The 27,861-nt window shown below is 45.3% G+C and overlaps 2 protein-coding genes across 4 annotated transcripts; one reads left to right on the forward strand and one right to left on the reverse strand.

Annotated features, from left to right (window-relative positions):
• Window positions 1-5,808: 5,808 nt before the first annotated feature.
• On the reverse strand, window positions 5,809-20,942 carry CLHC1 (clathrin heavy chain linker domain containing 1). Of its 3 annotated transcripts, none has more exons than XM_044429591.1 (12): window positions 20,887-20,942; window positions 20,133-20,395; window positions 19,018-19,205; window positions 15,119-15,252; window positions 13,160-13,361; window positions 12,431-12,549; window positions 11,267-11,354; window positions 9,961-10,067; window positions 8,934-9,108; window positions 8,224-8,426; window positions 6,598-6,777; window positions 5,809-6,221 (listed from the first exon to the last, which is right to left on the reverse strand). In XM_044429591.1, the coding sequence occupies exons 2-12, from the start codon at window positions 20,313-20,315 to the stop codon at window positions 6,022-6,024; spliced, it is 1,779 nt and encodes a 592-aa protein (XP_044285526.1). In that variant the 5' UTR covers window positions 20,316-20,395; window positions 20,887-20,942; the 3' UTR covers window positions 5,809-6,021. The 3 variants fall into 3 exon arrangements, with proteins under 3 accessions (XP_044285526.1, XP_044285527.1, XP_044285525.1); XM_044429592.1 differs by lacking the exon at window positions 20,887-20,942 and adding an exon at window positions 20,483-20,789; XM_044429590.1 differs by lacking the exon at window positions 20,887-20,942 and having other exon boundaries at window positions 20,133-20,789.
• Window positions 20,943-21,221: 279 nt separating this feature from the next.
• On the forward strand, window positions 21,222-26,569 carry RPS27A (ribosomal protein S27a). Its single transcript, XM_044429356.1, has 6 exons — window positions 21,222-21,322; window positions 21,430-21,524; window positions 23,021-23,075; window positions 24,416-24,501; window positions 25,787-25,918; window positions 26,385-26,569. Exons 2-6 carry the CDS (start codon window positions 21,477-21,479, stop codon window positions 26,532-26,534), a joined length of 471 nt encoding a protein of 156 aa, XP_044285291.1. The 5' UTR covers window positions 21,222-21,322; window positions 21,430-21,476; the 3' UTR covers window positions 26,535-26,569.
• Window positions 26,570-27,861: the final 1,292 nt, after the last annotated feature.

Genomic DNA, 27,861 nt, shown 5'->3' on the forward strand with positions numbered 1-27,861 from the left:
AGCGGCCTGGGCTGCGTTTGTCTCCCCCTTTGGGACTTGAGCACGTTTGCCAACATGAAACTATACAGAGCCTTACTTCTGGCTGTGCCTTCGAGAGGTACACAGAAAAGAGGCAGTGCTGGTTGTGTCTTCCAGTTCCACTGTAATTATGAGCGCGCAAACCTAACGAGGCCAGGGCATTAAGGGCCAAGAAGCAGGGAAGAGATGAATTTCACATATGGATTTGCGCTTACCAGCCAATCTGCGGGCTGCAGGCTTCCAGTTCAGCTATCATGGCTAATCGGTATTGAGAGGACCTCTATTGACTTGCCCGCCCTGCACCAGTCTCCCCCCTCACCAAAGCCATCTGAGGTTGCGCTTGCTGTGCAGTATAGATTCCTATCACTCTAGCTGTGCATTCGTTGAAATAGCACTTCCTGACACTAATCGTGATCTCCCTCCCTCTTTTGCATGGTTTCTTTTGGCTCACCAAAGGCTGGGATCCAGTTCCATGGAATACGATGGGATTTTCATTTGAGTAAACGCTAACAGGATTGCAGCATAAGCCACGAAGCTCACTTGGTGACTTAACTCCTTCAATAAACTACCCCACAAAGTTGCTGGCAGGCCAGTGTGGGGTGGAATTCTGGGAATCAATGCAATAAACATGTGAATGCATATAGAAGAAATGAACAAATACAAATAAAATACTGTCACTCCATTTAGGATGGTGACCCTTGGCTCTAAGAGAGGGGGAATCACTCTCCACACACTTCCTCTTGTTTGTGTAGCCCTTGAAATTAACGCCAAACCCAAAACAAACAAAATGCTGCAGGTTTCTTACAAGCAACCTAAAGAGATCTCTTACAATACCTATACATTGTATAGCCCCATAGGTTGTGTATTTACAACAGAGAGCTTCAGGTGTTGGGCAGTCTAGAAATGAAAGGCATAAATAAATATTTAGCAAGACATGTGAATATTATTAGAGACAATCGTGCATCAACTTCAGTAATGGCAGCCCAACTATCCATACATTCCTCCATCCATAAATTGTGTTTAAAAACTGCCTGTTCCAAAGTATTATCTTGCAGCAGTCAGTTTATCCTTGAACTACTGTAATATTAGTCTTTTGGCTGTCAAAAGGGTGCGAAAAATCCATTTATGTCTTGTATACACGTCCAGGAGACACAGAGATATTTAAAAAGGACACGTCTAGCACTGAATATTAAGAACTTTCCATCCCAAATTTTATCCAAAGATTACAGACTCTTGAAGACCAACCAAACTAGTTCTGCATTTTGCGGGGCTTCCCTGTTTCACTGGGATCAGATTACGTCATCTTTTCCTGGCTACCCTCCCACCTTTATCTGCCTTTGCAGCAATATTTACTACAAGTGAGCACACAAAAGCGAGCTCAGTCTTGACAGAAACTTTGAGTCCAAGCCACCCAACCCTGCCCTGAGTTGCCATGGCATTTTCTTTTTCTCTTTCTTTTTCGCCCCCCCCTTTTTTTTTGCTGAGCAGCTTCATTTCAAGCCCCCATCCTGAGACATTGACTTGCATTTAGACCTCGCCAGTGGCAAAGTCAGAATAAACAGCAGGCGAGCCAATTCAACAATGCAGTCGACTCTTTCATTGGTTACTGTACCCAGAGGGGAGCTTTAGCTAATAAAACCTTCACAGTTTGAAAAACAGATTAAAGGAGGTGCTTCCCATTTTCTCAGTCTGCAGCAGATGCTTATTTGGGTGTCTCGTATGCATGGCTGGGGTGCATATGGGGCCATCTGGGTGGGATATGTCACCAAGAGCTTGGCCCCCTCAGAGTTATTTCTCATATTTGTATTCATTGGCTGCTTTCACAAAAAAGAACAAATGGAAGTGAGCCTGCAGCTCTGTTTTTAACAGCAGCTTTCTGTTAGGCTAAGCATGATGGGCACGGTGGTTCATCACATCCAAAGGGCAGCAAGCTGGGGAAGGCTGTTTTGCCAAGACATAAAGCCAAGCAACCCATAGACAAGGGCTTCCCCCATCGCTCACCTGCCTTCACACAGTTCAGGCTCAAGGATCCACTCCTAACAATTGGGTCAACACATTCTAGGTTGGGAAACATACACTCCAGATCTAATGTTGGAAACAAGGCAGTCCCTGCCACTGTAACCCAGAGTTCCGCAAACAGAGCTTGCCTCTGCCCAGCAGTTGACTGAGCTACCACAACTGCAGATCAGAGCATCTTCTGAGTGGTGGAATATTCTCAAGCTCTGGGTTGGTCCTGCCCGGCCAGGCTGGTGGTGGGGCCTTCATGACTGCAAGCACTTCCTGTTCGGTCTTTCTAGCTGTGCTGTGGCTTGGTGTATCCTCTGGTTCCCATCCCTCATTTGGACTCTCATCTCTGAATCCCCGATATTTCTTCTGTTTCCTGCTGAAAGCAGGTTGTGCCTTAGCCCTGGTCTTGGAGCCACCATGACTGTGGAATCATTCTAGGCTACTGAATCCAGGATGCAGAACGTAGATCTCCAGAAATTTTCCTTCAGCTCCTAAGATTCCAGCCCACCGGTCACATTGGTAGGGGGATATAGGGGCTGAGGTCCAAAATATCAGATCTACCTTCTGTCCATTACTGGTCTAGCTCAACCCACTACTTGACACAGGAAGTCGAGAGCTACAGTAGTCCTGAGAAATAGCTTGCCCGATGTTGCTCGAACATCTTTCACCAAAAGCCTTCCTTGGTTATATCATCACCAGCAGAAATTTACCCTCCATTAACTTCAGAGCATCAGATCAAGTCTTCATATGTTCCCTTTTCTCTTGGCAAAACATACCCTCTTCCTCAACTCTTTACCAAATATTTTAATTGTTAAGGTAACTGTAAAGGTTTTTATGGTATTTATTATATGTTGTGCTATGTGACTTTTTATTAGCTTAAGAACTGAAATTACTGCGTGGTTTTATTGTGGGATTTTTTTTCTGTGTTGTGATTTTACTGTTGTAATATATTTGCTATTTATATCATGTTCTATTATGTATATTGTTATTATATATTAAATGTTGCAACACACCCAGGGAGGTGTTTTGGCTAATGGGGAGGACAGAAAACTATAATCAATCAATCTTTCTTCATAGGACTTTCTTCCAAGCCATTGACAATCTTCTGAAAAGCTATTAGGTTTTTAGTGTAGATATGTCCTGTATTTGGCTTTAAGTTGCTTTTAAGAGGGTCCTGATAGTGGGAAGCATTCTGAGCTCACTAAATCAGCTCTAATGTGCCACTTCTTCAGTTAGTATTGCATTTACCACACTCACACCCTCACTTTTTGGGAGCTGCTACCAGGGCATGCCCAAATTTGCCCGATACTGAAAGCTGTTTGAAAGTCATGAAGACTTCCATATGAACCAGCAATGCAAGCCAAACGAGACTTCCACAGTTGCTCCGCAAGCTATAATTTTGTATTCAAAAATGCTGGGCAACTCTGGCGAGAGGGTGTGGGCCTTGTGTGTATATGGAGTATCTCAAAGCAGAATGAAGCCCCTTAGGAAACACCTACCATGCTTTGCTGGCAAAGCAACAACTGTCTTCTAATAGCCCAACTACATTAACAGGCATTACTGCTGCATATTATATATGTTTGCATGTATGAATGAGATCCCATTCTGAAATGAATGGCTCTGGCGGTAATGCTCTTGCAAAATGCCCTTCCAAGGTTCCAGTCCAGGTCTTTTTCCCTAGCCATGCATGGGATGGGGCCTTTAAAAATGTCAGTGAAGAAACTGAAGTGGAACTATGGAGCTGCAGAGTTAGTTTACTGGCTGGATCCACACATCTCCACAAACAACCCTGCACTGCTTCCATGGTGTGTAGATTTTTGCTCAGACTTACCAGCCAGACGATCACAGGATCACTCAGGTGGTGGTGTTTCCACAGTCCCCACTGTTCTCTTGACCTTGCTGCACATCCCTGCAGCCCAGTCTTGCCCAGGGACCCCAGCAGCCGCCTCCTAATGGGCCCGCTGCAGTCCTGGGGCAGGCTCTCCCCTTCCCACTCCTGAGTGTGCCCAGCCAAGCTAGTCCCCACATAGATTTTTATCAAATGAGAATAAGTAGTTTCACCACAATTCCTCCCTTCATGAAGAGGGAGGCAGACATGTCACTCAGTCAGTGAGGATAAAGCAAGCAGGAGCACATCTGTTTCTTGGGCGCTGAGGGCAGTACAGATGAAGGCTAGAAGTGGCCTCTTCCACAGCCACTCTGGTGTTTCTATACCAATCGTGGTAAAATGGCAATTCCAGGTCTGGATGACTGGAGCAGCTGCGGTAAAGGATGGGAACCCTAGAATAGGCCACTGACTCTCTGTGGCTTCAGAGAACTAAAGGTACCACGCAGAAATGCCACGATTGTGTCTGGACAATGCAACAATCCACTAGGGTAAGAGATCCCCTTGGTTTCTCATGAGGTGTGAATGGGGCCATCAGTCAGCTAATGATTGTCCTGAAGGGTGGCCTGATGGTAGACAGCAATGGGTGGGGTGGGGCGAGGGGGAAGCCCAATGCTTGGGCTACTACAGCTGATGGAGAACTTTTCAGAGCTTTGGCTATTGGACAGTACAAAAATATGAAGAGAATGCCTGCTACCCTTCCAGAAAAAATAGAAGTCACATTTCTTAAAAGAACCCTAAAACACTGGGCTAGTCACTGTATGTTATTTCTCCATAGTGCCTCCTTTCTACTCATTTGGGAGGCTTCCCAGCAGTGCTAGCAATCAGAAAATGAGGGTTACAGTAGCAGCACCTGCAGTTGCCTTGCCCAGCCCTTCGCAGTGAGGATGGGGCCTGCATGGTCCTTGATATACTGTCAGACTGCCAGCTCCCATCTTTCTTCACCACTGACTGTGCTGGCTGAGACCGATGGACTTCGCAGTCCACACGCTCTGGGGGAAAGGCTTGCCAGGGAGGTACCAGAGAGGGCAACTTGACCAGGGCCTTCTCAAACCTTCCACTGGCATTGAGTGGTTCCCTTGTAAAATATATTCTTGTACCTTTTGAACTAGGATAGTATATCATAGAGAGAAAGAACGTGAGCTTTGGGGACTGGAAATCCCCCGTTCAAAATCTCAGCTTAAGCATGTAGCCTCCTCTGCATCATGAAGATACTTATGGTGGCTTACTTTGTCAGGTTGTTGTAAAAAAAAGGCTGTATTACAAAGAACTGGTTGGAAAATATTTTTTTCTCAGCTGTGTCTACCTGGCTGCTCAGCCCAGGCTGAAAGGGATTTACCATGGTCTAGAATTATTCTGTATTCCTTTCCAGGCATCTAGTCTGGATGATTTTCATGTAGAACGCTTGTTCTCTGCTGGGCTCACAAGAGGAATTTTGTTAGATTCTTACCCAAGCTGGTGTGAAAGGCTAACTTGGTGCTGAGGAAGCCCCTTCTGCTATTTCTGGGGACCAAGATTCATGCTGAGGCACCTGGCTTCCCATGGCTTCTGCCGTCATGCAAACCCTCAAATAATCCCCAAACAATCCATGCATTATTTGAGGTTGTCTAGCTCTCAAACAACCCTGCATGACCCAACAAAGCAGGGCAAATTGGCGCACAATGCAATTTTATGCAATGTTTACTGCTGTTCACCACCTAGAGAGCTTCAGCTACAGGGCCACACAGAAAACATAAACAGCCCCCACGTAAATAAAGCCATGGTGGTAAATTAAGCCATGGTGGGCTGTTGTATTGTGTGAACCAGGTCAAATGTTGTATCTCTCTGGTATGTAAACATGTGCTGAGCATCTTTCATGGCGTGTGCACATGTGCGAGGAAAGAGGGGTGCTGATGAGGTATGACTGTGCAAGTACAGCATTTCTTTTGATTAATAAAAAAGACAAACATGCAGTTTTTGCAGAACGGTAAGATTGTGTGAATAGAAATCTCTCACAGCTAAATTAGGCACAGAGGTATTAAGTGCATTAAGGATTTTAAACAGGAAAAATATGCACAGGCTTGCCTTGGTGTTCAAGGACAAAGAGTTCCCCCAAGCGCTCTGCCCAGGAATTACATGAAGATGTGCTCCATTAACTTTGCATCCTCGTGATCATCTAGAGGCAGCTCAACTACGCCTTCCTGTGCAGCAAGGACTGAGATGAGAAGTCTGGCTAGCTTCTCCCTCCTGGTCTGCAGGCATGTTTCAGCAATGTCCTTCCACCCCTCCACAGAGCAGACTGAATCGTTCACAATCATCCGTTCCAAGACGTCTATAAATTCAGAGGACAAAGAAAAAACATGAAAAAGAAGAAGTAGCATTTTTGCTCTTGCTGCCAGTGACTAAGCCTTTGAAGAGGCAATTTGACCTTTCAGAGCGGGGAAAGGACCGCACCAAGCGTGGGGAAGAGAGGAGCAGGAGGGTACAGTCTGGAGGAGGAGGTGTGGCTGCTCACGGCATCCTACAGCAGCCTTCGCTAATCGGGGGTCCTCCAACACTGACGTACCATTAATGCCTCTCATCAGGCTCTGCTGGCTGGGCATGAGGGGAACTGTTTGCCAATCAGAACTGCAGGGTCCCCGGTTGGAGGAGACTGGATGCAGGCAGAGTGGTCTCTATTGTCACTGAAAAGGCCTGGCTGTGCTCACCTTTGCCCTGGTTGGCAAGTTCCTCCAGCAACCGCAGACAATAGCTCCGGTATTCCGTGTGGATGAACGAGAGGACTGTTTCCCCCAGGGACATAAGGGCTGGTTGCCCATTCCACTCTTGAGTCAGGCGGCGGATGAGCTCTACAGTAGGACAATGCTTTATCAGGAAGATGTAGTCCCCTGCAACCAAGAAGCCAAATGGTTCGCAAGCATAACGGGCCCATAGTCCTCCGCTTCTAGCACCCGGTACACTGAGATACACCATTTCTGATAATGGCACAGATATGTGGGTATCACAGTTAGCTACCAGTGGAACAATTGCCCATTTATGTATCTAACTATTGTGTTAAGCTACACTGTAAACAGGAGAGAGGGAAGGAACACAGGGACAATGCCTTCTTTTCTCTCTTCCAGCACTGCAACAGTGTTGATAAATAACAGATCAAGGCTGCCTGAGAAACAGGATTGCTTCAGCCAGCACAAGGCCAACTGATGCAAGTATTGCCATAAGATGCGGCAATGAGGGCCACTAACTTAAAGGGGGATGGGCCACCAGGGGCTGTCTGCTTGTGCAGCACTCCTGCTCAGAGCTCCAGCTAGCCATAACCTCCTCCGGGGGGCCATCCCATCTTCCCCAGTTCCCCCAGGTTCCCGTTTCTCTTTCCCAGCTGTTAGTCACCATTTCATGACTACTGAGCATGCTCTGTTCTCACTGAGCTGCTTTTTCAGGACAAGGTGGCTGTTCTTTTTAAATGTTGAGCTTCTGCAAACATCTGCATTTCACCCAGTGTGTTGAGTCTCCCTCTTGTTTCTCAGAGGCCCAACTCCGCCTTCAGGTGGGCCACTAGCTTGGATCAGAAAGACAGTTAACAGAAGTAGAACTTCTGAGTCATGAAGGCTAACCCTAACCCTAACCTTGGACCTGGCTCATGTTTTGCTACTTGACTCGCGGGTGGTAAAGTGGCATCCTCTTTAAAAAGGAACAGCGCTTCCCTCCACGGTTTGAACAGACATTAGGGAAATGCTGGACTTGCTCCTGGGAAGGGGCTTCCTGCCAGCAGATCTACTCAATGTCACAGACATTTGCTGCAAGAGCAGCAGTGTGTGTGCCTGCCTCCCCGTGGCTCATACAGCAGCAAGCAAAATGCTAATTCTGCAGCTAGCAGACAAGCCAAGCCTTTCAGAAGCCTTCTCTAGACCCAACGAGCTGTCCCAAATCCTGTTGCAGGTGGCCAGGCCCCAAAATTGTATGGCTTGAAGCAAAACCTGCACCCTTACACCCTTGTCCCCCTTCACTATGAAGCTTCCCTGAATGCCCCATCTTCTGAGGCCAGACAGGTGAGGTGCCTTGAACAGGGTCACCTGCACAGTGACGCACCCTCTGAGAAACTTCAGACCCAAAAACGGCCACCTGCACCTTTTCAGAAGAGTCTCCCTGGTTAAATAAGGCTGTGGCTGATTTCACTTGCTTTGATCAGCACTGGGCCTCTCCTGGGTTGTTTTTAAATTGCAGCAACCATTTTCATTTCACTGTATTTTCACACGTGCATGAAATGGTGCCGAAAGCTGCCCTGAAGGCCCTGGGGAGACCAGCAGACAAGATACAAAGATGGCTCTGAAGCCTACCGGTGGGAAGGGGCTTGCACTGGTGAAGGTAGTCCATGGCTCCAAAGATCTGGCCCTGCTTGCATAAGCACAGGGCAGCTTTTCTGTGTGCGCCACACTCGCCGTAGACGATCTGAGCCAGAGCCAGGCACTGCGACTTGTTGTGCTTATCCACCTCCGCATACTTGTAAATCGCATCGCCAGCCGCCTCAGAGAACTCCAGTCTGAGGGAAACAAGCAAGCTTCGGGTAGTCGCTGGGCCTTCGTCGCACAGTGAAGACGAGTTTGCCCGACTTGGCTGGAGCCGGACTGCACTGCCTGGCCCACTGATGCACAGGAAGCGGAGCCTGCAGTGCGTGGGGCTTCTGTTCTCGGCACGGCCAGAGGTCTGGAGTGCTGAGAATTGGTGCAAAGCTTCCAGAGACCGACTTTCCACCCGCCAGTGGCCCAATCTGCATGTCTGCAACTGGCGACCCACCCCTAGCCCTTGGCGCTCGCTGTGAGGCCCAAGCAGCTGGGGAGGCCACACGCCCTTCGTCGAGCAGCCCACCTGATCGAGGAACAATTAGACCACGGGGAAAATGCCACTGCTCCGGCACCACCAATGGGGAGTGTGGGGTGTGCATGTGTGGAGCAGGCTTTCCCCTCCCTTGGCACCTTTGGTACGTGACGCATGTGCTCCGCCCCGAGCTATGCTCCCCGCTCCACAGATGTTGCAGGTGGCCACCTACCTGTGCAGGGTGACCCAGTGCATTACCAGGTCCAGCCGTTTTTCACTCAGGGCACATTTGATGGCCTCTGTGGTCAAATTTGTAGGAAGAGGCTGCTCCACAGCAATGGCTGTGCTGACAAGAGCTTCGCAGTACATGAGAAGAGGCAGAGTCTTCCCTTTAATGGGGCCAACAGCTGAGGGGGAAAGCCAGGGAGTTAAAAGCAAAGCAAAAGTATGAAAAACACATGCACTGGCCGGAGGCTATTTGGCCTTTGTTCCATCAGCCCTTTGCTGGTGCAGGTTCCCTATCAGAAATGAGGCTTTAAAATAAGGGAAGAGGCACATACTTATTTACCTGCTATAACTTAATTTGCTAGCAGGAGTCAAAGAATTTGGATATTCTTGGAAAAGTTATGGGAATTTGGGAGCAGGAGGGAGGAGACAGGTTGTGGTAAGGGAGGAACAAAGGGCAGGAAGAGCCATGGACCAAGATTATCATTTAATTATAAGTTTTAAGCCAGTCTAATGATGGAAAAAATTAGCAGCAGCTTGGTAAATAAAAATCCATGAAGAACATAAATGCTTCTAAAAAGAATCACGGGCTTTGGTGAGTCTGAGTCACCTTGAGGAACGAGGGAGACATCTAACAGTTTAAATCTGGGGTGTTAAAGGGATGACTCAGAGCGCAATCTGGATGGATATGAAACTGGTGCCCTTCCAATGTGTTAAGACTACAGTGCCCATGAACTCCAGCCAGCATGGCTATTGGCTAGGGGTGATGAGAGCCATAGTCCAGGATGTTTGGAAGGCACCAGACTGAGGAGACTGGACTTAAGCAACAAAGGATCATGGGGAACTTTAGAAACAAACTTCTTGATTGTGGTGTTAAGATTTCGTGGCTGCTTGTCTTGTCCAAAGAAGTATGTGCCACCATGAGATTGCTCATATTTATGGCATCACAGGGCTCTGTTATTTTCACAGCAAGAGATCAACAAGGCTGAGCCTCTGGATTTTGAGAGCCATTGTGGTGCAGTGCCTCGCCATACCCCTAAACTTCTCCAGGGCTTCTTCATTGCAGAGGATTCCTCTTGGACAGTTGGCAGCATATATTGCTGCAGCCTCGTACTGACCACGGGAAAACAGTTCGTTGAACCTAGAACAGAAGAAAGAATATAGGATTCTCAGAGACAGGTGGCAGATGCAAAAGCAAGTCTGTTCCTGGAAAGGAGAGCTGGCTAGCTAGGCCTGCCTCCATAGTCCGGGAAAGATGGGCCAGCAGTCCCATTGGAAATGCTTTCCCTTCCACACTCCAGCCACGTCACCATAAACAGAGGGACAGCTGCAGCGGAAAGCAGGACTCTCTTCCCACGGCCCAGCTCTTTGGCTCCCAGAAATGAGAGGGAACTGTGGAGGAGGAAGACAATGAAAGCTGAGCTCTGCTCCTTTGCGCGTGCAAATGAAGCAGGAATTGCAATCATCTCTCTGGTTCCCTCTGGCTTTCAGGTCCCATTTGTCTCCGAGCCCACTCCTTCAGCAAACCCTTGCAGAACCAACCCTGGCTTCTCCTTACCTCACCTCCACTTCTTCTACCAGCTTTTCACAATTCACATCAGTCCTGGACCTTGTGTCTGTCAGTGCCTTCTTCAGCCACTGAGAACCACAGGAACCCGGGGTCATGGCCACACTACTGTGCTAATGTTAAACCTGCCCTCACTTCTGTTCTTTGCTTCCTGCTACATCTCTTGTTCCATTTTGCAATAGGGACAGAACCTGCCCTTCCCTGGGCAATAAACAGGTTCGATAAGAGATACAATCTCCCAGGTCCATTGGCTGTTGGCCATGTCATTGCCCAAAACATCTGGCAGGCACCCAAAAGTGTATCCCTGAGTCAGATGGACCAAAGCTTTCGCTTGGGAAAAGGAAGCTCTGCATGTTCCTCTGAAGCACCGAACTTCACAGCCATCCCTGCCTGATATGTGGCATCTGCCAGCCTTCCCCAGCTGGGTGTGCTCTGACAGCAATTTTAGGTTTTCTGGCTGTGCTTGCCAAGCGCTCGTTGGCCTGCTCGGGCCCCCTTCCAGTGGTGCATCAGGCACCTTGACAGCACGGGGTGGACACTGCTCCTGCCCCTTGCAGTATCACGCAAGGTGTGCACGGCAACAGGGCTGTTCTCCATTTTCCATTCCCCCCGCCCCGCACTGTCGCTCTCATGTCTCACGCAGCAATATAATGAGGTAAAGGGCAGGAGCACACCGTGCAATGGGTTTGAAGCGCCTGGAAACATCAACCGCCTGGCCCAGGAAGTGTGTGCGCCATGGGGACAAGAGCAGGGGGCTCTTTCGGGGACCTCACCTTTCAATGTATTCAATGAGATCTTCAGCCTCTTTACGCTTGGAGGGGTCACGTTCAAATACGCTGGATATGCTGGAGACAATTGTACCTGCAGGGTGAGAACCTTTTATGCTCTCCAGATACAGAAGCAAGGGTCATGTCAGAGAAACTTGGAACTGCGAAAGTCTTTAAAGGGCATACCTGCTACGCTAGAAATGTACATGGGTGTCCTTCCACTTCAAATGACATGTTTCTTCCAAAGAGCCCTGGAAAGAGCACTTGGCCCGGGTGCTGAGAACTCTGTTGGAGCACCTGAGTCCACACAATGGAATGGCAATTCCCTCAGAGAAGGAATTGTTATTCCGTCTGTGATGTGTCAACAGGCTCACCAATATTCCCAACTCTGCTGAGAAGTGTGCACAATCCTGGAGTGAGGCAGCTCCCATTCAGAGAGCAGGCAACATGTGGTTGTCCAGATGTTTTGGCATACCAGCTCCCCACCCCACTCTGGAGAGGAAAGACAAGAACAGCAGAGGTGTGAAGACTGGGAGGGATGGAGAAGATGGCATAAGAAAAGTTCAGCTGAGAACAGAGGAACAGGAAAGGTCCTCCACTGGAAAGGATCTCTTAAAACAAGTCTTCCCTAGCCTGGGAACCTTTTGGGTGTTTTGGACTACATCTCCCAGCATTCCTGGCTATGGGCTGTGCTAGTTAGAGCTGATGGGAGCTGAAGTCCAAAACATAGGGAATGTACCACATTGTGGAGGACAGCCTGAAAGGGCAGCAATAAACCCAAGGAATAGCAAATAGCTGGAAGGAAGTGGTGTGCTAGAATGCACCAGGATAGCCGTTTGTGCTTCCATATAGCCTGAAGTGCCTAATCTTGGAAGCTAAGTAGGGTCGGCCCTGGTTAGAATCTGGACTGAGTCCTGCACTGAGCAGGGGGTTGGACTCGATGGCCTGCTAGGCCTCTTCCCACTGTATGATTCTATCTATCTGAGAAAGGGGCAAATAAGCTAGTGTGGAACAGAGAGCCGTAAGTGCTTGCAGACAGGCCAATAAGCCCCGCGGGGGCCAATACATTCAAACTGGATGGATCCACCAATCAACGTGCTCCGCACTCCACCATCAGCTCCTTCTGGGAGCTCTGGTGCAGAATGCGGAAGCGCACACTTATCTTTTTACCTTCTGAAAGCTTCTCATTTTCTATCATTTGAAAAATAAGCTGCTGCAGGGTGTCGATACTTCTGTCCGAATTCTCCCAGATATTCACGACATTTGCAAACTGTGTTAGTCGGTAATAGCTGCAAGGGAGGTGTGAACAGGCTGGTTTCTCGTCAGTCTCCTTGTTAGCACCCTCCGAATGATCCCTTCAAGATTTGTCCTCCAGACACCCTTTTATTCTCATCACCTTGCTTCTTTTAGTCTCCAAAAATATAAGAAAATCTCTTTGCTGCAAACTTTCTCCAGCAAATACCTCTGTTCTGATATAGCAGGTTGCTCACAATTCCTCCAAGGAACGATTCATGCATTACATGCCCTAATTACAGAGCTACACATCTTTCCTGTATTTGCATTCAAAGATGGGTATATGGCCTGAATTGACAATGCATGTCTCTGGCTCCTGAAAGATCCAAAATTTTTAGGACCCACCGAGGTCTAGATTCTACAGGTCATTTAAGGTGCAATTCTATGCAAGTTTGGATAGGAAAAAAGCCCTACAACTCACAGCATCCCCCAGCGAGCATGACGCTGACAAAGCATCCTTTACATGACCAAGGTTACAGAGGCAGAGACAATGGTGATACTGTAGAAGCTCCAGTGCCCCCGCAGGATAAAGGAGAAAAGAGAGAACAGTCCAAAGTACCCACTTTAAGAATAGGTAAACACAGGCTGCGAGGACGACTGGCCTACCAGAATTTCAGGCTCTCGTTCTCTTTCTCAGCCACATTCCGCAGGTGAAGGGCACGCTTCATGTCCTTCTCCACACTGACGGTGTTCTCCAGAGGGATGTATTTGGTCAACATGTCTTCTTTCAGCTCCTTCGTCCTCTGCTGTAGGTGAGCAAGGTGGCTTGATAGAGCACTTATGTCGAAGGAATCTTTCAGGTTGAGACCTGTTGAGAAAAGGGGGAGTATAGCTAGGACTGGCATGCATCCGTTCTTGGGAAATGTGGGTTGTACGGTGCCACGCCACTAAAACAGATCAAAGCTATTGCAGGATGCTAAGTTACAATATCCCATTCAGGTGACTGTCCAGATGCTTTTTGAATGTCTCTAGCAAGCGAGCACCCACAACTCCCCCAGGTAATGGGTTCCACTGTTGTACTGCTCTGACAGTGAGGAAATTTTCCCCGGTGTCTAGTCTAAATCTGGCTTCCTGTAATTTGATCCCATTAGCCCCTGCGCTGCACTCTGGGATGATTGAGAAGAGACCTTGTCCTTCCCCTCTGTGAAAGCCTTTCAGGTACTTGTAGAGTGATAGCATGTCCCTCTGCAGTCTTCTCTTCTCAAGGCTGAACATGCCCAGCTCTTTCCATCTCTCACTGGGCCTTGTCTCCAGTCCGTGAATCATCCTTGTTGCCCTCCTCTGTACCCCTTCCAGATTTTCTGCATCTTTTTAAAACTTAGGTGCCCAGAACTGGGCATGGTAATCCAAGTGAGGTCTGACTAGTGCTGAGTATAGGGGAAGTAGTACTTCACATATTTTGGAAGTGATGCTTCTGATAATGCAGCCCAGAACAGCATATGCCCTTTTGCAGCTGCATCACTTTGTTGGCTTATATTTAGCTTGTGACTGACAACAACCTCAAGATCCTCCTCATTTGCAGTATTATTGAGCCAAGTATCCGCATTGTGTAGGAGTGCATTTGCTAGACTAATTCTCTGACCACCGGTCACACTGGCTGGGTTCTAGCCCAAAACAGGCGAACGGCACTGAATTGCCTACCTGTGGGCTAAATGGGCCAACCGCCGGGATCTGGAGCAATCTGCTCCGCATGTTCATATGAAATGCCAGCTACAAAGCAGTTCCTCGAGGCTCCTGCTCGATGGACTGCATATGCCAGTGTTCCCCAACTGGGCACCTTGCAAATGTGTTGGACAGCAGCTCCTAGGATTCACAGTTAGCATAGCCCTGCTGGCTGTGAATGATGGGAGCTGCAGTCCAACAAACCAGGCTGGGGGAGGCAGGCAAACTCTATCTAAAGACTGATCTGACCATCGCTTTCATCCACAGAAACAAATGATTAAATTAACCGGAGAGCAGGCGCAGCTTGTCCATCTTGCCATCTCTGCTTTGGCCTATGCTCTTACGGAATGGTTGCCGAGGACAGCAGTCCTGAATGTCAGTTTTTGGTAGAAAGATAGAGTACAAATCAATTAAGGATGGATTGATACACAGAATTTGGCAAGTAGCCAAGAAGACAAAGACAACCAGATTTCTTTGTCTAAGACACAGGCAACAAAAAGCAGAGCTTTTTCACATTATTTGGTTACTTTTTTCAGTTTATATAAATAAGACATATTTTTTTCAGATATGAATTATGTCTCCTGTTAGTTTGCAATTGTTTTTGCTCTTTTGTTACCTGACCATCTATATTTTCTTGGTTTATTTTGCACCCATGATGGTTAAGGGATACTTTTAACTGTATCTATATATCCATACATATGTACAAGCTTTGTATAGTTGGAATTTATTTTTAATTCAATATCTTTGTTACTTTGAACTTACATAAAGTGGACATGGCTCAATCAAATCAAGCAGAAAAGATATTTGCAGCTTTCTCTTCTTACAATCAGTGGGACTTAAAAGTGTGCAAATCTGGCTGGCTCAAGCTCCAAATTTAACTTGAACTGTAGTTAAGTGGGTTACCTGGTATCTTCTGAGCAGGATTGACTTTCTTGGTTGGGTTTTGCGATCCATCTGCAGCAATGGTGAGTCTTAAAGTTCTTATTTTCTGAATTAAGTTCTCAATTCTTGCAGAATTTCTCTCAATTCTTTTGATCCTAAAAAAATCCAAAACAAGAGCCCTTTAAATAGTAAGTCTTTAAATCCTGCCTCATTTCCTGAAGGTCAAGGTAGACAGAAGGTAGCTCCAGGATCTATTGGTAGATTTCTGCTTGATTTCCCATGCATCAGCAGGGCTCCTGACTCCCAGAACAAGCTTGTTTGTGGTACTTGTCACAAATTCCTGGACTTACCATGTGCTCAGAAGCACTGTTCCTTAACTTTTATATCAGCCTATCAAGATAACTAGTTTTCATCCAATTATAACTAACGGAAAACAGGAGTCTATCAAAAAACAGAGCAGCCCTTAGAGTCAAATGTCCATCAGTTCCTTCCATAGGTAGCTATTACAACCTTAACCATTAAAAAAGACCTGGGATTAAGGAGCGGGCACTGTAGATGCTTGCAGTGTTCTTAGTATTTTTAACTTCTTGTACTTTTTTGAGAGGGACTGCTTAGCTTGGAGCAGTTTCACCGGGGATGTGGAACTAAAATGCTGAGTGAGTTTTCATGAGCCCAGGGTGGACAGACTTGAGGCTCATCAGTTTCACTAGGGCCAAGATCCACCAGCCAGAGTTAAGTGCAAAAACAAATGCTTGATGTACAACAACATCCAGGGACAAGGAATTTGTTCGCAGAACAGAACTGAACTCAAGCAATCCTTTCACACAATAGTCTGCTCCTGGCTGTGCTGTCTTCACTTCAGCAGCACAATTCACTTGTCACAATCCTATGTGTTTAGGCACCAAAAGATCTACATCATGTTCCAGCCAGCAATCTCAACCAATCTACTGCAAATCATGCAGAAATCTATCAGGAGATGCTTTCTTCCTATCTCTGCTTTAATAATGAAGAGGCTACGGGTAAACAAAGGTCCAATGCAGCTATTTATTCTTAATTTTCAGCATAAAAGGTTTGAAACAAGGTTTGATGCGGTGCAACCTCCTCTTCACTTCTGGAACAGGGCATAACTATTTATCTCACAGTTCATACCCAGTCTTTCTATGACAAATCCCAACCATTGAGGCATTTGAGGAAGGGGTTCTTCGTACTTTTAAAACTTCTTGTTCTTTTGAGGGGGGTTATTTAGCTTTGCACAAATTCACTTGGGATGTGGGAGTAACACTGTGAGCATTACTATGATATGCAGCTTAAAAAGTAAAAGTGTACAACACATTTAAAAGCATCCTGCAGAAGAGAATGAGCAAACAGCAGCAGTTAAAAAAGAACATTACAACATAAATCAGCAGAGAGCAAGCTTAAAAAAAATCTTCAAAAGCTCCCATTCTAAAAATGCCTCCCAGAATGAAATGTTATTAAGAGCTCATTTTAAAGCAGGTCAGGATGGTCACCAGAAATACAACCTCAAATATATTGCAGTTAGTCTTTCCAAGCACATCTCTGATCTGTTTGGAAATCTGTAGCTCATCAGTCTCTTGCAGACTTGGTCCATACATTGTGTAGGGCTTCTGAATATTCAGCATTAAGCCAAAGATTTATTGGGGCTTCTTATTCTGTTTGCTTTGCAGGAAGAAAAATGTCCTTTTGCACAATTTTTTTTTCTTTTGAGAGTTTTTTTCTCTGCCATTCTTTCTGTTCCTACATGTTCCATTACAAAGCACAAGGTGGCATGGAAGATAAGAATTGTGGAGAAGCAGAATGAATTCTTTTTAATTGTCTACATAGATGAGAATGCAGAACAGATGCATGTTCCTGAACAGATGTGTTAAGGCAGAGGAATTAAGGCAGATAGTGGTGACAAAATTCTCAACCTTACTGACAAACTGAACATGGATAAATCACTGGGCCCAGCTGGTATCTATCCCTGAGCTATTTAAGAGCTCAAATATACAATATGTCCTTAAGTTCATCCTCTGTGGCAGAGGATTAGAAAATAGCCAATGTCACACCAATTTTTAAAAAGAGGTCTGGAGGGCAGTTAGCTTAGCATTTATTCTGGGTGAATCGGTTGAAAGTGTTATTAAAGACAGAATAAGTTAGTCCATAAAGTGACAAGCACTGCTGAAAAAAGAAACAGCATATCTTCCATAAAGGCAAACCCTGCCTCACAAACCTCTTAAGAGTTCTTTGAGAGTGTCAAGAAGCAGATGGATAAAACTGATTTGGAAAACATGGTTTACCAGGACTTCCAAAAGTCTGTTGACAAAGTCCCCCACCAAAGACACCCAAGAAAACTTAGAAGTCATGCAATAAGGGGGGGGGGTTTCTCATATGAGTCACTAACTGATTAAAGAATGAAGACAGAGAGTGGGATAAAATGGCAAATTCTCCCAATGGAGGGATGTAACCAATGGGGACCCACACGGTTCTATATTAGGGCATCTTCATAAATGATCTGGAATTAGGGGTAAGCAGTGAAGTGGCCAAGTTTGCTGTTGGCACTAAACTTTTCAGGGTGGTTAAAACCAAAAGGAGTTGTGAGGACCTCCAAAAGGATCTCTTCAAGCTGGGCGAATGAGCATCAGAATGGCAGCTCAATGTAAGCAAGTGCAGATTGGGGCAGAAAGCCCAATTTCAAATACAGGCTTATCAAGACAGAGATCTTGGGGGGGGTGTGGACAGCTCAATGAAGATCTCCAGTGCCATAATTTGAAAAGGAACTGAAAATAAAACTGCCAAGATCATTTTCCCCTTATACAAAGCTTTTGTGTGACCACACTTAGAACACTGTGTACAGTTCTGGTCACTACACCTGAAAAAAGACATTGGCGAGTTGGAAAAAGTACAGAGAAAGGCAACAAAAGTTGTCATGGGGCTGAAGCAGCTCCCCTTTGAGGAACAGTTACAGTAAGTGGGATTCTTTAGCTTAGAAAAAGGGTAAGGCAAGATACGATTAAGATGTTTAAAATTATGCATGGTTATAGAGAAACTGGAGAGGAAGACATTTTTCACTTTCCCCCAGAACACTAGAATCAGGGTCAATCCTGTGTTAGGAAATTCAGCTGATGGGTGAGAAATTCAGGATGGATAAAAGTAATGTGTTGGAGCAGAGCTTTGCAAATACCCTGGACTGACAGAAAGAGGAACAAGTGGGTCCCAGATCGAATCAAGCCAGAACTTTTCCTAGAAGCAAAATTACAAAATTGAGGATGTCGTATTTTGGGTACATTATGGGAAGGCAAGACTCCCTGGAGAAGACACTCACGCAAGTCAAAGGCAGAAAAAGGAAGACCAGATGAGAGATGGATAGACTGCATAAAGGAACCCACAGCCTTGAATTAAGAAGAGTTAAGCAAGGATGTCATGCACAGGACACTTGGGAGCGCCTTCATTCCTAGGATTGCCGTAAGTCGGAAATGTCTTGACGGCATATAGCAACAAACAACAAAGCAAAGGCACTAACCTATGAGGGTGCAGATAGAAAAATAGCCTATAAACGTCTTTACAAAGCACTTGGTTGAACTAGGGAATTCACTGCCACAGGAAGTAGCGATGGACAATGGCTTTAAAGGGGACTGAACACATTCATGGAAGAGGTGGGTATCAGTGGCTTGTTCTGTGTTGTTGCACCTCCCCATGGCTGCCCAGCCAAAGAGTGTTTCCCTTCCTGGGGGTTTCTCAAAATAAAGGGTGTGCTTGCTGGAGGAATCTTGTGCAGGAGCTCTTTCAGGGGCTGATATAAACCCTATAGGTTAAAGCCCCACTTTATTATGCTCAAAGCCAGATCAAGTTATTAGGCTCAAAACTATGCCTCGAGGGTCCCCATCACCAAAACAGTACCAAATATCCAAAGAGTTGCTTACTTTTCTTCCAGTTGAGTAATTCTCTTTTTGTAATACATGAGAGTTGAAGGTTCACATGCTAAAACTTTCAATTTCCCATGAAGATAAAATGCATTGCGTTGACCCTTCTTTATTGCTTCAATAAAGGCATCATATTCCTGCTTGATTGTAGTCAGGATGCCCTTGTACGTGTTGACGTGCTCAATGATCTACATGCCAATAATAATGAGAGGCTGGTTAGCCGCCTCTGCTGCTTTCTGACACCAGAAAAAAGCAAAGGCACTAAAGGCTCCACTCCAAAACCCCTTACAGAAATGCTGAGTAGTTAAAGCTACAAGAAAGAGGAAAATGGAAGACAAAGCCTGCTAGGAGCATCCTGCCACCCACAGTAGCCAACCTCTGTTCCAAAAAGGCCTTTCCTCTTACAGCCATGACCACATTATGTGAGCGCTAATTCCACTTGTCAGTTCTCATCAACACAAGCCCAAAATATCCAGCCTTGTACAACAAGCTTTTAGCAATGTTAAGCAGCAGACCCTAACTGGGAATTGGTTTTGTGCAGTGGCTAACACTGTGGGCTGTGAGCAGGGCTAACTCTGTTTCAGTCTTGCCCTAGCAGAGATGGCTTTAGCTGAGTTACTATCTCAGCTTCCCCATTTGCAATATCAATATACCATTATTGATAAATCTAACATGGTTTTATAGATATATGAGCATCTACCTTCCCTTTGTACAAGTGAGGAAACAAGCTACAAAGTCTTTTATTAACTATAGTTTACAGCTTTGGAACAATTTAGGATAATATGTCAATATTTAAAGTTGGTTTAACATGCTGGCTGTTTCAAAGCTATCATCCCCAGGTTCCCAGTTTAGGCAAAATAGGAAATGTAGTTAGTGGAAAAGTTCTTATACCAAAGACCAGCTGCCCTGGAGGGGGTCACATGCAGCTTGGTTTGTTAAACTGAGATATGTCCAAATGCTGCCAAGAAATAGAAAACATTTTGCACATTAAGAAATAAATGTTTCATGCTATTACTTTGTGACAATTTCAAAAAAAAAAAAAAAAGCCAGATTAGTATGCCAAAACTACCATGATAGCTATCATTGATCTTGGAAAGGCAAGTATTCTCAATTACCTTTTCAAACACATTTCTGTATATTATATAATACTCCTCAGCTGGCCCTTGCTCAGTACATCCTACTTTCTCAATTTCTGAAATGATATAATCCTGGATGCTCTCCAGAAATTCCTTCTCAGTCTCTGGGATGATGGGAGGCAGCACTGGGCGACTGCTTGCTCCGATGCTAGCAGCCTTCATGGCGGAGAAGCCGAGCCTCCACTGCAGACAAAATCTAAAGTTCGATTGCTTGTCTGGCTCAAAAATGTTTCAATCAAAACCTAAAAGAAAAAGTTACACAATTAAGTATATGGAAACATATCAAAACAGTGCAATCTTCAGGATTTTGACAGAAAGGTTAGTCCTACAGTGGTCTAACTCCTTAAATTCAGCTTGGTATAAGAGAGCTCGCGTGTGCAGCGCCTGTGTTTATTTCCCCAGAGGCAATCCAGTTCATGTCCATGAGGGCCACTGCCGGCTGAGCGTTCCCTGGGACGGCAACCTAGCAGTACAACCCTATACATGCCTACGCAGAAGCAAGGGCTAGTCAGTGGATTTTACGCCCGGCCGATTCATTTTTCTGGGAGTAAGATTAATTTAACTCAATGAACGGGCACCCGTGAGAGGCCGTTTCCAGAGCCAGCTCTCATGAAAATCACTTGAAATTTTATTTCATTTTAAATGTAAGACTATCCTTCCCCACCAAACATGGATCCCTCTTCTTTTAGGAGCGCGTCTCCCGTTCCTTTCAGCGCGAGATTTTGAAGGTTACCTTTGACCCGACCACCGCGCGACATCACAGCGGCAGTCGGCAGCGCCGCTGAGCGGCATCAACCGGCCTGCGGGAGGAGGGCAACGCCAAGAGGCGGCCCGATGCATGCTGGGGAATATAGTCCTCCAGTCCTCCCTCACTCTCACCTTCAACGAGTACATGTAGCTTTCCGCTTGCAACTCCCAACGGCCCTTTCGCGCCCCAGCGAAAGACGAGAACTCTTCCGTCGCTCATCCCACGCGCCGCCTCGATCTAAAAACCACTGCTCCCGTCGTGCCGCCTCATGAGATCTGCGTGGTGTTGCATGCCGGGAGTGGTAGTCCGCCCGCTGCCGGCAACGTGAGGCCCGCCTTCCCCCTGCCTCAGTCTTGGAAACCCCGTGCGCGGCTGAGGGCAGCCTCTTTCCGGTGTCCGCCATTCCGCAAGCAGGTCGTGGGTGAGTGGCTGCCGCGTCCCGTCCCGTCCCGTCCCCTCGTGCGGGGCTCGCGCGGCCTAGGCCGGGGTTGGCGCGCGCCTCACTGCTCGCCCGTGTTGTTTCCTCAGGTGCAGCCGTCGCCGGCGGCCCCGCTCGAACCGACAGCGCCGCCGCCATGCAGATCTTCGTGAAAACCCTGACGGGGAAAACCATCACCCTTGAGGTGAGGGCGGGACGCGGCGTGGCGCGGGGGATTCATAGGCCGCGTTGGAGCGGTCCTCGAGCGACGCCTTGCCGCCCTCCTCTGCAGCTCGGTCTGCCGCCCTCAGCCACGGATGACGGCGGGAATTTTGTTGTGAGGTTATTTCTGATGGCCGGCGTGGCGTGAGAGTGCTGGCCTGGCAGATCCGGGTCTAGTCCCTTTCGACATGACCCGGGCCAATCACTCCCTCTCAGCTTAACCTGCCTCACAGGGTGGTGGTTGTGAAGATCACAGTAAAGGGGAGAACTCCTGTAAGTTGCATTGGGCTCGCGGTAAAAGGAAGAAAAGGCGAGATGTAAATGCAGTAACATTTACGTGAAAATGGCTCCTTGTAGGGTGACAAAAATCAAGAAAGAATGAGGATAAAAGGAATTATTTAATTCATGCAGCACACAAACTGCAGAATTAATTTGTGCAAGAGGTAGTGATGATGGCGACCAGTTTGAGAGATAGGCCAAATTCATGGAGGAGGAGAGAGATCAGTGGCTACTAGACCTGATGGTGCTAGTTTCAGAAGCGGCATGCGGGGGCACATGGGCAGAAAGGTGCTGTTGCACTTACGTCCTCTTTCTGGCTTTCTCTTCGGCAGCTGGCTGGCGATTGTGTGATAGAATGTGGGACCAGATAAATGCAGGATTCAGCATAGCTCAGTCTCTTAAAAGAGAGGTCTTTGCCCTGAGGGTATCGGCACTAATGTAGCTGTACAGAGCTAGATGTAGATTTGGGAGAGTTCTGAAAGATTTAGCCAAAGGAGGTATATGTTTCAGGCAAGGACTTTGAGACCTCATGTAAGCACATGGTAGGGGTGCTCATTTTTTTAAAACAGAAAACACCCAAGGTGATGCATTACAGTTCAGTTGTGCATATAGCTTTACTACTTTTTATAACCTGTATGTGCACTGGGTAACAAGAATCCTGCTGGATGAGACCAAAGGTTTGTCCAACTTTCAGTTTCCCAACCAGATGCCTCTTGGGAAGCCCACAGACAGGCGAGGAGGGCGGTGACCCCCTGCCACTGCTCTGCTTCCACTTGTGGCCACCCATCTGGCTGCATACCTAAACCTCTCCAGCTGAGCCAAGAGGACTCAACCTGTTATGCAGGTGGACTAATCGGAGTTGATAATAGGTGCATTTAACCGGGTATGTAGTTTCAGATGAAAATATAATATAGGACTTAAGCAAAACTTTGGTTTGATGGCACATCTGTGGGCGTGGGGGGAAGAATGATGGGTTTCAGTTGAAGCCCTGACAGTGCATCTTTTCTGAGGAGCTGTGAAGTTAGGCTGACATGCTGACAGCCATGTCTTGAAGCCAAACCTGTTATATATTTCAGAACTCCACAAAGACACTGGACTAATTTATCTGGCAATTCTGCAATTTCTTTGTAGACGTAATATATATTCTTAATTAACTTGAATCTGCTGCACATCTCAAATGTGGCTTTTATTTTTTAATAGGTTGAACCGTCTGATACTATAGAAAATGTCAAAGCCAAGATTCAGGATAAGGAAGGTAAGGTTGCTGTAGTTACGGAACACTCATGTTTTATGTTTGTTCAGTTCTTCCATTTTGAATGCTCTTTCCTATCAAGGAAACCTGGCTTGCAGTCTTAAATGCATAAACCTGGCTGTTAACCCCATTGAATTCAAATAGACTTTTGAATAGATAAGTATAAGATTGCTGGGTCAGTGTTTTGGTAAAGGATTTGAAAATTATTTAGGACCCGAAGTGGATTTTTTTGGAGTGAGGTATTTTGGATCCTGTGAACACACTGGTTTTGGTTCTTTTAAATTACTTCTAAATGATCTGGAGAAAAGAGCTTTGGCTATTGGGTGGTATAGACATTAAATAAGCTGGATACTGTTAGCTGTATTCATGTGACATTTTAAACTAATCTGGAAAAACAAGAATGGGACAAAGTGAACAACACGGTGTTAAAGGGCAGGGAACTTACTAAGGAAAAGATGTTGAGTATTTCTGTACTAGTAAAGAGGAAGCTAAATGCAGTGAAGTTTTTTTAAAGTGTAGTAAGGGACAGAGGAAGAGATCAAAGTTTATTTGCTCTTTCTGTGGTTTTATGAATAATGCAGAATGAATGGATAATACGTTTTGGGATGCCAATTGAAATGCATAGGTAGCAGGTAGAACAGACAGGTTACTTGATCTACCATATAATCAACTGGTGGTTAAATCCTTTTACGAAGGCTCGGTCCCTTCTCTGAGGAGATTGGGCTTGGAGAACAGTGTTCTTGACTCTTTTTTGTGATATTAGAATGCAGGGAGCATTCAGTGAAGTTGAATGGTGGGGAATCCAAGACAGAAAAAAGTACTTCCCACAGCATGTAGTTACAAATGTAGAATTTTCTGCTGCAAGATGTAGTGATGGCTTTAAAATAGGTATTTGATTCATGGACAATAAGGTTGTCCCTGGTTGCTAGTCATAATAACTATATATTAAGTCAATTACTGTCTGGGTGCAGAATGTCTCTATACTAGTTGCTGGAGAGCACAAATTGGTTGGTGGGGGTAATACTGCACTCTCGCCCTGCTTGTGACCTTCCCATTGGGGCATCTGGTTGGCCACTCAGAACAGAACATTGGACTAGATAGGTCTTTGTTCTTATCTAGCACAGGTTGTACTTTATGAATACATGGAGGAGATAGATATGTTGGGTATGCAAATTCAGTCCTAATTTTAAGAGATAGTAACAGGCCTCCAGATTTTGGAGTTTGATTTATGGAGTCTGAAAATTGTAATCACATCCTGCCTTTACATGAGACATTTTAATTGTTATAGGAGTAAAAAGATATATTTCTTATTAGGATCTTACGTGATCACATTTTTATTTTAGGGATTCCTCCTGACCAACAACGTCTGATTTTTGCTGGAAAACAATTGGAAGATGGACGTACTCTTTCTGATTATAACATTCAAAAGGTATCTACTTACCAAGTGATTTGCTAAACCATAACATAGTATATCATATCCTACAGCAGCAAATTGACTTCTGTTACTTCTAGTAGTTGCAATTTATGGAAGTGACAGCAGGAGTCGATCCCACATTATTCCTTTTTAATAGGATGTAGGAACTGGTCATGGGCCTTTTTAGAAGGTGGGAGTACATGGAAAAATACTTTCAGTCCTAAAGAGTCATGCAGATTTCTAGTAGGTTGGCTTTTATGTAATTGTATGACAGTGGAATTGTAAACTCTGAATAGCACTTTGTACACCATGACTATTCCCAAATATCAGCAGCACTGACATCAACAGATGCGGTATGAGCTTAGTAATCATGAAATTTGAAAAGGCATGCTTTTGGGCAACTGTGTTTAGTAGCCATTCAAATTAGAATTTGGTTTATTTGGAGCACTGGGTAGTTAGGAACCTATTGGTAAATCTTGGACCTATTGGTAAATGCATTCCAATCATTTTTTGAGGCAGATGCATGTAAGCCTCCAAACTTGGGCTTTGGAGTTCCAGCTCTAAAGTCACAGGACTTTGATGATGAAGCTCTGAATGATTCTATGACCTTTCAGATGGTTTTCAGAAGACCATGAGATTACATACTTCAATGGATCAGTATGGATGCCTAGCTTCTAGAAACAAATTAATAAAATTCAAAGTTAAAACTTCTTATGTGTTAAGTTGAATCACTCATTTTTTCAGCTTTATTATTCCTCTCCTGTAAAGTATGAGTATTGACTGAGTGCCACTGACAGTATTTTTGCTAAGCTGTACTGGTTGCTCCAAAAAACTATTCTTGTTTGAATCTCAGTAGTAGCTTGAAAGTTTATTTGTAATATTTGCAGTTTGTGGCTCAGGGTGCCATATGCTATTGACCCCAGAATTTTGCATCTGACTCTGATTGGTGGACCTCAAGATTTGTTTTGATAAAGAACAACAAATAATCCAACAAATCTGAACTTTGAGCACTTTTAAATTAGAATATCGACATTTAATTTGCTTCAGTTTGAAAAGTGGTGCTAATGTTTCATACTTTTTGTTACTTGTAATTTACCCTTGTTTGAACAGAACAGTGCTTTATGAATGCGAAAGTGCTATGATTTGGTTGGGCTGCATCAGCAAGTTGCCCAGGGCAATTTGCGATTCATGGTTGAACATAGAACTTGTGTTGGCCTGCATATGGGACCATCAAGTTACTTGGTCATCTGGTTACCAGGATTGGTGCCTTTCGCTTACAAAGTCTGCTTTTTAAAAACAGGAGTCTACTCTGCACCTTGTGCTGAGACTTCGGGGTGGTGCAAAGAAGAGAAAGAAGAAGTCTTACACTACTCCTAAGAAGAACAAGCACAAGAGAAAGAAGGTCAAACTTGCTGTCCTTAAGTACTACAAGGTAAGAGCAACTTCAGTGCAAAAAATCATTGCGTGCAGGGAGGGAGTCAGCAGTAATAAACCACATGCAAGCAGCTGCAAGACCTCAGTGAATACGGATTCTACTGGCAGCTATTTCTGCATTTAATTGCCATGAGCCCTTATCTCTTTCTGTAATCTGCCTTTTCTATTTATAAGTAGAACTGCTTAGGGCAATTAATGCATGAATACGACATAGTGTTGCAGTGGTTGCCTTGCAGTATGTGTGGCTTGTGTTGGCTATTCCTTTCCACGAATGTCTTAAAATACTAGCACCACCATCCTGCTGGGCCCAAAATTTTCTGAAGGGGTAGAGGGTGGAAATGGAAAGTCATTTGCTTGAAAACCAAGAACTTGTGCTCATTATGACATTATAAATCAGGCTTCTGTTTTTCAAGGATGAAGGAGAGCATGTAGTGCTTCTTACTGAGCTTTCCTTTCCTTTGCAGGTGGATGAAAATGGCAAAATTAGCCGCCTACGCCGAGAGTGTCCCTCAGAAGAATGTGGAGCTGGAGTATTCATGGCTAGCCACTTTGACAGGCATTACTGTGGCAAGTGCTGCTTGACATACTGCTTCAACAAACCAGAAGACAAGTAATGTGTCTTTTGTAATAAAAATTGCCTTTAAACATTGCTGTGTTTCTGATTACTCAAGTGCATAAATGCGGTAACATTTTGCTAAACTTTGGTGTGGGGTGGGGAGATGCATGGATTGTGAGAAAATGGGGTGGTATAAAACTACTGGTGGGAGGGGCAATATCTGTGAAGCTCTCACCCGATCTGTGTTCTTGTTTTACTGGGGCAGCAGGGGCAGCATTCATGTAATATTTCCAGTAGAGATCCCAGAAGGAGGGAATCTAAGCAGAGTTCTGTTTATGCTGCCCTGTCATAGAGCTGGGAGGTATTGAACCATAATGCAAAATGCACCTTAGTTTATTTTGCATTTTCTGCCAGCTACAAAAGGAATAAATACTGGTTTATAGAATAGAATAATGGGTTTCCCAGGTAACCTGATGTGCCAGCAACTGGTATTGATGTTGCTCAAACATTGGTTTCTAATGAAATAATAAAGCATGTGTTGGCAGCTGGACATTTCTTGATCCTTTCCATAACTTTATTTGGAAACAAACCAGTATCAAAATCTAATTGGATAAGGTAGATACAACCAAATGAAGATTCCAAAATCAGTATTATTGTTGGTAAAAAGTTGGATTTGGTTTCTTGCTTGGTACAGACAGGACTGTTTAACATCATGCCATGAAGTGGATAATGGTCTGTGAAAATCTTTCTGGGGTGGTGGAAGAGCAGCATGTCAACTTCTACAAAATGATCTTTATTTGTTAATAAAATAGAATAATTTAACAAGTTAACTTTCCAAAGGTTATACTTTAAAAAGTCACATGAAATAGCCCTGCTCCATTTCAAAGGGCTTCCTTTTGAAGAACTTGTGCTCCAAATTTTGGTAACAAGCTAAAATGTGGATAAACTTTCTTACATAAAAAGCTAGGCCTGCCACCCTAGTATCTCCAGAAGTCACAGCTATGCAGAAAGTCAAGGAAATAATCCAACTGTTCAGGCAATGAAGACCTTCACAAAGGTGGTGATCTTCGCTTCTGGAGGGATATGTGGATGCATAAATGTGTTCCTTGTAAAGCATTGCAGGGAATAACCCAAAGACCTATGAAACATGTTGGTCAGCATCTGAAATGCAGGGGTTGCACAAAACCTTGCACACTGAAAAGCGCATGTGGTGGCTGCTTCAGCTAGCCCTGCTGCCCAAAATTTATGTTGTCTGGCTATACGTATGTTCTGAATGCATCAGGTAGTAGATGTGAATCATTTGAGCAATCCTCTAAGCCTTTTTGGACTGTTCTGAGGCCATCTGTGTTCAAGTGTTAGGACAAGTGATCCTATCCCATCTTCAC

The sequence above is a fragment of the Varanus komodoensis genome, unplaced genomic scaffold, assembly GCF_004798865.1.
Source record: "Varanus komodoensis strain SLA01 unplaced genomic scaffold, ASM479886v1 scaffold2, whole genome shotgun sequence".
NCBI classification, from domain to species: Eukaryota; Metazoa; Chordata; class Lepidosauria; order Squamata; family Varanidae; genus Varanus; species Varanus komodoensis.